The sequence below is a fragment of the Triturus cristatus genome, chromosome 10, assembly GCF_964204655.1.
Source record: "Triturus cristatus chromosome 10, aTriCri1.1, whole genome shotgun sequence".
Lineage (NCBI taxonomy): Eukaryota > Metazoa > Chordata > Amphibia > Caudata > Salamandridae > Triturus > Triturus cristatus.
In genome coordinates, this window is record NC_140593.1 from 183,750,848 (window position 1) to 183,763,297 (window position 12,450).

The 12,450-nt window shown below is 42.6% G+C and overlaps 1 protein-coding gene across 1 annotated transcript in view; it reads right to left on the minus strand.

The window, feature by feature from the left end:
• The window catches only part of THSD7A (thrombospondin type 1 domain containing 7A), a 982,498-nt gene that overhangs the window by 112,817 nt on the left and 857,231 nt on the right, over positions 1-12,450 (minus strand). Inside the window, exon 15 of the mRNA XM_085630781.1 lies at positions 9,548-9,726. Coding sequence (XP_085486907.1) covers positions 9,548-9,726 — 179 coding nt within the window. The remainder of the gene's footprint in view (positions 1-9,547; positions 9,727-12,450) is intronic.

Sequence of the window (12,450 nt, forward strand, 5' to 3'; positions counted from 1 at the left end):
CTTGTCTCTCTATTAGACTGCAGGAATTTCAGAAGCCATTAAAGCACATAGCCTCAAAATGTAACTGATGTCACAGCGCCTGCTGCCTGAGCCAATGAAAGAATGAATGAAATAATTTTATAGAGCGCGCAATATTCGAAGGTATCTTAGCGCTAGGCGGATCAAAGACTGAGGAGGGAGCTTCAACCAAGTTAGGTCTGAGAGACCTTGTTATTTGCCGGCAGAAAAAAACAGGTCTTTAGCTGCTTTCTGAATAGCTGCAGGCTGTGTTGGGATCGGAGGGCAAGAGGAAGAGAGTTCCATAACTTTCCCCCCTGGAAGGTCAGTGTTCTGCCGCCCCAGTTTATTCGTTTCATTCTGGGAATCAGGACCGTATGCGCCAAACTAGATCTCAGTGTTCTACTGGGCGCATACCAGGTAAATCACACCTGGAAACAGCCAACAGGCAAACGTATGGGAAACTCAAGTAACAGAACATAATAGAAGCTGCGGTGTAAAATGAGTTTTCTTTCTACTGCTCTGTGTTTCTAGGTACCATGATAATCAGAAAGGGGAAATGTATGGCAACACGTTTATTTATTGTACTCTTAAGGTAGTTATAGAAAAGTTTGAATCTTGATGCATGTTTCTACACATTCCGAGCCACTGCACCTTTAAAAAAAAGCGAATATTAAACCAATTCTAATATATTTTTGGAACAAATATCTAACAGCTTTTTATATGTGTTTCATTTTGCACTAGAGATTCTACTTTTATTCTTCATGTTTACCAACATGCTCTCTGTTTCGTATGAATGTGCAACGCACCAAGGATTAAAGTGGTTTGAGGGAAAGGTGATGGTTTGCCTATGTATTAAAAGCAATAAGCATGCCATGCCCTTCATGGTAGGGATATTGCAAATCACCTCAGAGTTCCAGAACCTTATAAACAAAATTGGCCTTTGGCCTCAATACTTTATATGTTCTAGGAAATCCTCAGTGACGTGATATCCTTATGTTGTATGGCAGGGGGCATTTCATCCCATATATAAGAGGGCTTGACAATATATGCATGCTTACTCCTGCTCACTAATGCCAGACTTTGCAAGAAAGCAACATGTCATAAAAATGCAGAAAATGCAGGGAACATTTGTTATCTCTTTTATAGAAATGTCATATTCTAGGTGCTTAGCATCTTTATGTGCAGTTCAAAACATTGGGGTTCGAAAAATAATATGCATGGCGGCAAAACTGGTCCTTCTGTGGCATATACGGATGCAGTTCTGGTCTGCCAAAATCCAAAATTGACATTGGTTTTCGACTATTTAATTATTTTCAAGATGTACAGCACAGGGAATAATCATCATGCTGAAACACGATTAGTTATTAGTTGATATAATAATACTACTCAAGAAATTTGAAATCTTATGAGGGTTTTTTCTGTGAGCGGGTCAGTATATTCCGGTGCGCATGTTATAATCACTTGCAGAACTGTGGCTAGAATTGTGTATTTCAGTCAGAGTCGAGGCACGATTTAGAGTTTGGCGGATGGACTACTCCGTCACAAACGTGTTTTTGGGTCAAAGTATGTGCACTGGAGCCTGCTTAGCAGAGACCCGGTGCATAGATTCAAAAATCAGGCAGCATTGGCCCAAAGAAAATGGCAGCAATCATGCAAAAAGAATCATCTTCCCTATGAGTAGTATCCCAACATGATATGCATGCACTTTTTCTCATTTTTCAAGGAAAAATGTAATGCCTTTACAGGCTGAGAAAGTTAAAAAAAATCCCACTAATGCACACCTTGGTTCACTAGAGCATAAAAAAGCATAGCAAGGACATATAAATACATTTTTAAATCACTCATTATTTCTTCTAAACTGATGATCTTCCGCTGATGAGTGGCTGCCCATTACTGAGGGAGAATTGGTTCACATGCCTAAGATTTTCCCACCAAACAATGATGAAATGGCAGGCCAAGGGCAGGGATGTATTTGGAGTTCTGTATTATATAAATGAGAAGTCTGATCCACATATGACCTTTTGTTTGAGTGAAAGGCTGCAGGTATGGTATCAGGCTAAGGGATGGCAATAATTCATAAAAATGTGGAGCCTTTTGGTTCCCTTCAGTATCATCCAACAGTTAAAGCACAGTTGCTAAGGTGTGATCTAATCATTTCTAATTAGCTTAAGGGTAATTAATCATATATGGCATGCGGGTCTTGAGTAAAATTAACATAATGTAGTTATTCAGACTAATGACAAAAGTAAGGTCTCTAACATTGGTGACAGGTTGATATGATACAGTTTAATTCTCTTTAAAAATGGCTGCTCCGCTGTCTCCTACCCTCTCTGAATGCCTATTTGAAATAAGATTGTATATCACTTTGGAACTCCATTTATGGGTGTGGCGCTATCTATCAGCCATGTCTCAGGCAGAAGTAAGCCATCAACATTATTTTGCGTAATTACGTCATTAACTTCTACTGCAGTCTTTTCTTTTTGGGGGGAGAGATTGAGGAATTCTTAAGAATAATAAGTACATCACTTGAATATTGTAGCAAAGTGGCATAGTGACTGGCTTCTGACCCTAGTCACACAAGGATGGGCTTGCTTTGGTGAGCCCCCCAGTGCGGACACACAGTGTGGCCCGTGGGTGAAGGCAAAATGATGCCCCCCCTGCAGAATATAACAAGGAGTCCCCAAGTCTCCATAAACTCATGGAATGTCATTGGTCTTGGGTCCCCGTTGAAGGGCTGGGGTCCCCACTGCACTGCAGGGGCCGCAGGAACATGAGGTATGCCCCTGATTGTAGTTCACTAAATACTGCCGCCTGACGCTGCACATGCCCAGATCAGGGATTCAACACAAACCATAGAGGTAAGCCGCTGTTGCAAAAAGTAGTGAGCAAAAATATGAGTCCCATGAGGTTTTTAATGCATAAGCTGCAAGTGACACTTAGAGGTAGAGGTGTGTGCATTCCCAATAGTAGCAATAGCATTTCTAGTATGTGTGGTACACCCGCAGCCTTAGGGGGTCATCTCAGGTAAGGTGGCACCAAATTACTGAAAAATTGTCATTTATTAGCCTTATTGCATGGAGGCGCTAAAGAGGCTGGAATTCTATACTTGTCAAAGGAAGTGTAATTGTGTGGTTCATGCAAGTGATGTGAAAACCCACAGAGTCACATCTTTGTGCATATCAACACACATTATCAGCACCTTCACCACACAGGAGTTTATGAAAGTGCTGAGAACGGCACAGAATAACAACCATGTGAGAAGGGGGTATGAGGAAAAAGAGGTACTCAAGTAAAAATATTTTCCATTAGAAAAAAAAAGGAAAAACTTAGGAGTGAAATTCCCCTCCCCCCAATCACTGTACTTGTTGATTTTCTATAATGCAGATTTTTCAAAGGATAGACTCAGGGATCACTGGCGACATCTAAGAAACAAAGACGATCATCAATTTTCCTAGCCTATAGGAAGTATGAGGAGTGGTCAGAACATCTGATAATTTAAGTGTATTTCTACGCTTCTAAGGATTTCTGAAATGTTTGTCTGTCAAGTCCACCAAACTTAATACTAATAATAAATGCATTACATCATTTCAAAATATGCTTTAATTAACATATGCTTCTCTAACAATAATTTCCTCAAGCAGATATAAGGGTTGAACACATACCATGTAACATGAATAATTGTAATAACACTTGTAATTAGAATTATAAGAATATGACTAAGAATAAGAATGAGAATAATAAGTGTATGAATGAGAATAATAAGTTTAAGAATGAGAATGAGAAAGAAAATAAGAATATAAATCAGCATGAGAAAGCGAAACAAAGTAATAAGTATAGGAAAAATGGGAATAAGAATGAGACTAACAATAAGAATGAGTCGAAAAATTAAAATTAGAATAAGAATAAGAACAAGAACATAATTGTTGGGAAATGCTGATCATTTCATCATCCAAAATGCCACCTCCATCAGAGCCCTTTTGAGATGTAGTTCCTGCTTTTTTCCAAGCCACATGGGTTCCTTTTGAGGCTACTTCCTCATTTTGTGACATATTCGACAGTGGATGTTCCTAGCGTACCATTCCCTTGTTGGACAGAATACGCCCTTCTCATCATTGGTTTAGCAAAGCATTATCCTGTGACTTGTGCATGTACCTTGAGCTCAAAGTGGTCTGGAGCCAAAAATTAAATAAAGCCCCCTTCATCAGTGAGTTAGAATATCCAGGGTCTGATTTACGATGGTAAAATTACAACTTTTTGTAACTTTACATTTATTTTGGAATTCACAAACTCTGTTTTAATAGAATGTTTATGACTGCAGCGGCTCCACAGTTGGGGCAGAGAACACTAAAAGATAGGCCTGTGGTATCTTTTTGTGTGCAGAGTCCTCTGTCCTGACTGCGGTCTCTCCGCAGTTGTACACTTACTATTAAAGTATCATTTGTGAATTCAAAAACAAAAATAGCTTACAGAAAAGTGTAGGTTTACCTTTGTGAATCAGGCCTAGTTTGTCTAAACATGCACCATTTCTATGATTTTCTACCCTCTCGTCCCCACAGTTGACTTTGTGCTTCTCCACAAGGGTTTTGCAACTGTGGTTCACTCTGAAGTTATTTGCCTCTAGAGGGCAGCACTGCTACACCGCGCCTAATTTAGAACAATTTCCTAAACGACAAATAAAACCAATCCACTCTTCAATTACTAATAGTCTTCGTTTTATTATAATGATATAAAACAACAATTTAACCATCCTTAAATGACTTTGTGTAATACTACAACTCTTTTAAAATATTGTTGTTAGAGATGGGAAAATATTTTAATAGCATTTTTCATGTGTAATTGTGTATTTGCTAATATGACAATCATTAGTGCAGAAGTGTATACAGTGCTGATTTTATCGCCAAACCCCACTTAGCATGGTTGGCAGGATAGTAATGTGTGTCTTGGTCAAAGAGATCAGATAAATGGACAGCAGCTTAGATTATATCATTGCTTCCACTGGCCACAACCATGGGGATGGTATCCTAATGGGTGAGCCCAATGGTGTGAACTGTTGCTGTAGCTAAGAGGTGATGAAGGAAATAAACCCTAAAGGTTTCTAGTTTAGCACCATGCACTAACTAATTAGATACTGCTGACCACAACACATAACCCTAACGTTAGAGAGTCTCCTGAAGGATAATCTTCATTTTGCTGTCCACCAGCAGAGATGCAACATGGGCCATAATTCTCATTTGGCCATTGTTGAACCTGGTCACTTTTGCAGGGTTATCCCGAAACGTTTTGCCTTCCTCCTCTTATTTTTCTGACCCTCTTTTTTCTGGCTTTAGCCCTCAGGGCACTTTACCACTGCTAATCAGTGTTAAACTGCATGTGTCCTCCCCTTAAAACATGGTATGATTGGTGTATACATGATTGCCATATTTGGTTTGCCTGTAAGTCCCTTCTAAAGTGGTATCCGATGTACCCAGGGCCTGTACCCGAAATGCTACTAGTGGACCTGCAGCACTGTTCGTGCCACCCACTCAAGTACCCTTTCAATCCTGTTTCAGGGCTGCGATTGCAAGGCCTGTGAAGTTTAGTGTCACCTCTCCTTTGCATTTAAAACCACTTGCCAAGCCCTAGGTAGGCCCTAAGTGCACTGTGCTGTGTAACTAAATGACAGGATATGTACTTTTAAGTTCTATGTCCTGGCAGTGACAAATACCTAAATTCGTTTTTCTCTGCTGTGAGGCCTATTTCTTCTCTAGGCCAGCATTGGGAATTCCCTTATATACTTTTGAGTGGTAATTTCTGATCAGAAAGGAGTAGCTCTGTCATGTTTGGTATAGCTGGAATAGGAATGATAAACCCTCTTTAATGGTAAAGCTGGATTTAGCACTGCTATTTTACGAAAGTGGACATTTCTCTGCTCTTAACTTTACTCTGTGTGCCTGCAGCCTGTCTCCAATTCACATCTGGCCATGGTGACAGCTACACCTTTGTGCATACTCTCTAGATAGCTAAAAACACAGAAAGGGTTGGATGCCAGGAGACACATATGCATTCATCTACATACTGATAGCCTTCCTGGGCAGAGAGAGGGACAAGTGGTTCACACTTACATTCAAATGGGCTGTGTCTTGCTCTCGCACAAAGGGCTAATCAGTAGTCTGGAGCTAGTACTGGGCTGAAAGATACACATGCAGTTTTGAAGACCCTTTCAAGGCACCCCTACATTAAAGGCACTTTGGGGCCCTACAAATTAGCACACCACTGAACCTGAAAGAAACTACGTGGGAGTAAAGGCTGCTAAGCTGAAGGATTGCCATCTTGCTGCGCTTGACTGTTCTAAGGGACTGCTGCTCAGCCTAATTGAACTACCCTCCTGACCTTTGCCCTGCTACAGAAAACACAAGTAGACCACTAGAGTATCTCCCAGGGCTTGCTGGCTTGTCCCCATTGGTCCCACGGGGTCCCAAGAACACCAAGGACCTCGCAAACTGCCTGAAACAAGCTGTCCGCACCTTTCACCCAGCAATAACCTCTGCGGTGCGGGAGCACTCCTCATCGTCAACTGGTGCTGCAGCACGACATTCACTGCAGCCCACTCCCCTTCTTGCACAACTAACCCCATGAGAGCAGATAGGCCTACAGCTGAGCAGAAGTCAGGTGCCTTCCCTTGTGAGGAGTCCTTGGGGAGAAACTAGCGGAGACCACAAGCAGTGCCGAAGCAGCTGAGAGCGCTCAGAAGAGCTGTGTGCTCGCCTCTACATGCGTCTACAGACCCGCGCTGTGGGAGTCTCCAGCGTCACCTGCACAAGTGCCCTGACAACCTTCACCCGCTGGGCACCCCCTCCACAATCACTATGGGGTCAGCAGCTGATTGCCATATGACCCTCGCTGGGCCTTGCAGCAGCGTGGTTCCCCACCCAGTGGCTAAAAACTGAATCAAAAGGTACTGTGGGCAGTGGCAGCTCCACGAGGGAGTGCTGCGGGGCGGTGAGGCGGGGCAGGAAGTAGTAAACTCCGGTATAGGGCAGAACAGAGTTAAGTGAATAAAGAAAACTAATTACATTGCGCGCTGCAACGTCATTTCGGCGATGCAGCGCGCGCAATATAATTTGTTATATTTATTTAATTATTTACTTAACTCTGTTCGACCCTATGCTGAAGTTTACTACCCCCCACTTGCCCCTCCCCTGCCCCGCCTCACCACCCCAAAGCACTCCCTCGAGGAGCCGCCACTGCCTGTGGATCAACTTTCCTAATTTCTTCTCTTGTCCAACTGAACCCAGGCAGCCCCTGCATTTGATTCACTGCCTCTCTCTGACATTCTTTGGGATCCTGCAAAACCCAGTAACAGCCGGTTGCTCTACAAGGAATAGCGCTGTCGGACATACTAACATAACTGATATAAAGGAAGTGTGCTAGTTCTCCCCGGATTTCAGTATAACGTGCACGCTTGGAGCACTGCTACATTTAACACATTGCTCTAGTATATGAAAATTTGAATAACTCGAATTTTTGTCATTTTGAACAGATAACTATTCTCTATTTTACTAAACCGTGTGGAGTCTTTTTGTGGTGGTTTTATTGAGTTACTGTCATTTTAGTGTTACACAAATACTTACCTCTTAAGTTAAGCCTGACTGCTCTGCTCCAAGCTGGCAGATGGTGAGCACAGGTTCATTTACGGTGTGTATCTGATTTACCCTGACCAGAGGGATGGTCCCTACTTGGACAGGGTGCTAACCTCTGCCAACTAGAGACCCCATTTATAACAGCCATTAATCACAACTCAGGTACATGGATTTATTTTGTTTTGTGAAGGGAAAATACAAGGCCTGGGCCTAAGTTAAATTATGCTGGAGTAATTTGCTAAATTGGTGGTATTTCCTGTATTTCACATTATGCTTGTTAAGCATATTTCCTGAAATTTCACCATTATGCCACTTTGCTTAAATATGCACAGTTCAAAAGTGTCATTTATGGTAAAATTTACCACAAATGCATGGAAAAACAGAACGTAACCGGCTGTTATTTGTGGTGTCTTCATTGCTCCAAAAATTGACTTGAGCATGCATTTTTCACTTAACAAATAGCACAAAATCATAGATTTGCATTTTACATAATTATGTAATTCACATAATTTAGGGGAAAATTCGTGCAATTACGCAAATTTCACACACCCCAATAAAAAAATAACTGTACATGAACGGTTTTACAAAGCAAAATGGGGGAGGGGGGACATGCAGTTTTACTATGTTATCTCCCCATCTACAGTACAAAATTTGGCAGGAACATCACAAGATGTAATACCACATCCGACAGTATCAGTATTTACCAGGTACAGTATAACCTATCCTAATACATAAGCATTCATAATTAGCAGGAAACTACTGACCCTGTGAACATGGATCAATAAACCATTAAAAACCTACAACAGAATTGAATTGTTTTTAAACTACATCAGAATTTGAAAGTGTGCTTCGTATTTAGGTACCAAACAGTGTGTCATCTTTCCCTGATTGAATGTACTGAGGAGGATAGTGACACTGGAAATTACATAATTTCGATCAGCTCAAACTACAGGGGACATTGCCAAACCTATGTGTGTGCGGACACACAAACGTATGGATTCACACACTTTAACAACTAAACATAGACAACAAATTTACTGTAAGTAAGGTGTCACTGGAGCATATAAAATGCATCTACTGCACTGCACTGTACATTTAAAGTATATACCAAAGGGGTAAAGCGTCCTTTACTCAATCAAAGAAAAAAATGAAAAAAGCATCCGAACTGGATGACTTCTCATAAGAAGGTCTTGGAGAGGGTCTTGCACTGTGCGTCCTGAATGAGATCCTCGTAGACTGAGAGGAGGGAGGCTTCCCTCATAGCCGACGCCTTGATTTTGCTCTAGAAATAAGGGACTGAGGCCATGTCATATAGGATGAAATGTGCTTCATTTTTCTGCGCATCATGCTACTGACGTTATTATCACAGTTCGTGAGCACTCATTAAAAGTGCTCAAAAACATCCCATACCTCCTTCCAAGGAATATCTACTTTATAGGGGTCCAAGCCATTTTTGTTACAATTCTTAACACAGCAGAAGAGAACTCTGAAGACAAACTCATTGCAAACTCCATAACTCAACTACTCCTTTTTATTACGATAATATTTTTACTTTCCAGAACTGCTTAAGATACATTCCGCAGACTACAAAGCTACTTACTTCAAAAGCATCCTCAACAAGGCTACCAATAATGAACAATAATAATACTTTTGTTCTTTCAAGATTCTGAATTTAAAAGCTTTGCTAACAGTTTTTACCAGGATCTAGACACTAAGAACATGTATGTCCAACAAACGTCTCAAGGTGTTGCACGCATAGCCCCCCTAGTGGATTGGATACGAATCCTAGGTTAAATCTTGCATTTGCTCCTTGAGGCGAAATCCTCTGCCTCCTAGGAGCTATAATTTACCCAATTTCGATTTGTCGAGGTAACACATTTCAACAGTAGATTCGTGCACATACCATCAATTAAAAATCCGAGCAGTACCTGATTGACGTGATCCATCTTCGGACAGGGCCTTCCAGCATTGTAGGGTTTTTCTCGGAGCCACTTGGATCGAACCTTCACCCCACTCCCGCAGGACTTGCTGCAGCGAGACCAGCTGGACCACTCACTCAACTTACAGTCCGATGGGCACGGGATGATGCATGCTTCCTCAATATAACCTAGGGAATATAAATAAAACGACATATCACCACTGCTTCAAGGCGCTTGGCTGTATTTTGAAGTCACTTTACTAAAGTCTAGACACTCTTTTCCTCTTTCTTTGAAAGACATTTTAATCTTTTAGAAGATAGTGTTTGAAAACTTAAATTCTATGAGTGATGCCTTATAAAACACACTGCCATTGTATGCCCGTGGTTGAAATGCGAAACATATACTTATTTGACAACAAGTTTGGTTTCCTTTCCTTTAAATTGGTTCTCCAAGTTACTACTAAATATTAGTTTCTGATGTTCATGTCAAGCTTTGCTTTCAGCAGCTACCTGTAATTATATGGCAACACATTTTGAAGAAGTTTCCCTATTAGTATACCCAGCAGTATTTCAACCAAATCCCACAAACCCTCCAGATGTCCACCTACAAACCAACCACACACAGCAAATAGCAAGCACCTAAATCTCACTGAAATACTAGCTAAGCTTGGGAAGACAGTGTTACTACAAAGGAGCTGCCTTCTGTGAAGTACAAAATGTGTATGATCCTAATTGTGGGCAAGAGGGATATTGCACTGTTAACAATTCACCACTGATGACTTCCTACAATCATTGTTAAAGTCCCCTATAGGCTTCTGGGCTTCAAGTACTTCAGCAAGCTTCCCCCTGGTCCAATTTGCTATCACCAATCAAGTGATAATGGACATAACCTTTGGCCTCATGCTGGACACATAGCATGTCTGCAAATATGGGAGGGGCCTGCTCTTGTGTGAAGGACGGAATACCTGAAGCTGAGCCTCAGCAACTGTCTTCAACTTCATCATGGGGCACCTTTCTTCTCTTTTGTCTGCATCTTCCTTCTCTTCTGCACAACAATTGCTTTCAGTAAGCCTTGGCATTTGGCACTTGGCACTTCACCTGCACTCCTATCTACATGCTTGTTGGTAGATGGCAGAAACTGCTCTGGCTCATAGGCCGTGCCTGGCAGCTGCTTCTACTATCTGCAGGTCCCCCTGCAATATAGTTGCATTTGGTATTCTGTTATGCTGAACAACAGAAAACACTGTACCTTTACCACACATTTTTTACCATGCATGTTTTGAGAATGAATATACTTTTACAATGTATGCCTTTACCACGCATTTAAGGTAAGTTTTGGGGTTGTGGGGGTTCCAACCGGCTGATAACAATACAACCGGTCAGAATTTAAACCGGCCGGACATTCTGGCTGGCTTCCGACGGACAAATACCTCAGCTGCAAGAGCACTCCCACTCGACCTATGTCTAATTCACTATTGGCTTAATAAACTCACTGGGCTCCCCTCTGTTGCATTATCACAGTATTCACAATTTTTTATTCAAATCCATTCTTTTTTATTAAATTCAAATTATCAAAAGTTAAAAACAATTTTTTAAGTACAAAAACATGACTTTTTATAATGTTTTTGTTCTTTTATATACGGTGTCACTGTTTGCAATTCATCATCTCACCATTGTAGCATTTCAACGTTTTCAATTGATACAATTGATTTCAATTGAAACAACATACTCCTGAGGCGGAAGCCGGGAGAGCTAAGAACTTATTTTAATTGTGTGATACTGTGTTCTATTTTAAAAAGCAAACCTCACTTACTGCACTCTTGGCAGCCTAAACAGCGGACCCCCGCTGCAACGAAACCCCTCATTGTTTGGTCGCCGATCCACGAGGGCGAGGCGCGTCTCGGACACGCCCCCTCGAGTGGCCACGCCCCCAAGCTGTATAAATAGCGCGCCCAGTGCCCTGGTGTCGCGCTAAACAACATACTCCTGAGGCGGAAGCCGGGAGAGCTAAGAACTTATTTTAATTGTGTGATACTGTGTTCTATTTTAAAAAGCAAACCTCACTTACTGCACTCTTGGCAGCCTAAACAGCGGACCCCCGCTGCAACGAAACCCCTCATTGTTTGGTCGCCGATCCACGAGGGCGAGGCGCGTCTCGGACACGCCCCCTCGAGTGGCCACGCCCCCAAGCTGTATAAATAGCGCGCCCAGTGCCCTGGTGTCGCGCTAAACAACATACTCCTGAGGTGGAAGCCGGGAGAGCTAAGAACTTATTTTAATTGTGTGATACTGTGTTCTATTTTAAAAAGCAAACCTCACTTACTGCACTCTTGGCAGCCTAAACAGCGGACCCCCGCTGCAACGAAACCCCTCATTGTTTGGTCGCCGATCCACGAGGGCAAGGCGCGTCTCGGACACGCCCCCTCGAGTGGCCACGCCTCCTCCTACGTCCAGAACTTCCACTATTTATCATGTGTCTTGGTAGGAAGCGCAGCGGACGAGCGCAGCGGGAGCGCCGTCTGCGCGCCGAAGGCGCGCCTAGGGCAAGCCCGTCTGCGCCCGTCATCGCCAGACCATCGCCTCTCGCCAGTCCCCCTGTTCCAACCAGACCCCTGCCTACACGATATGGTCGCAAGGAACTCCTTGCCTTGAACACTAGCCAAAGCTGCTCCGACGCCATTGGCATCCTAGGCCACTCGCCACTCCACTGTGCTCGATGCCATTTTTCCACTAGCATGCCCGCTCGAGTGTGGGATAATCGCACCGCAACTACTACCCCGCCCCTGACGATACTACACCTCAACGTCAGATCCCTCTCTAAACACCACCTTGAGGTAAATTCACTTCTACAGGAAGAAAATCCGGACGTCCTGTTCTTGTGCGAAACATGGCTACGAGACGGCATAACTACCA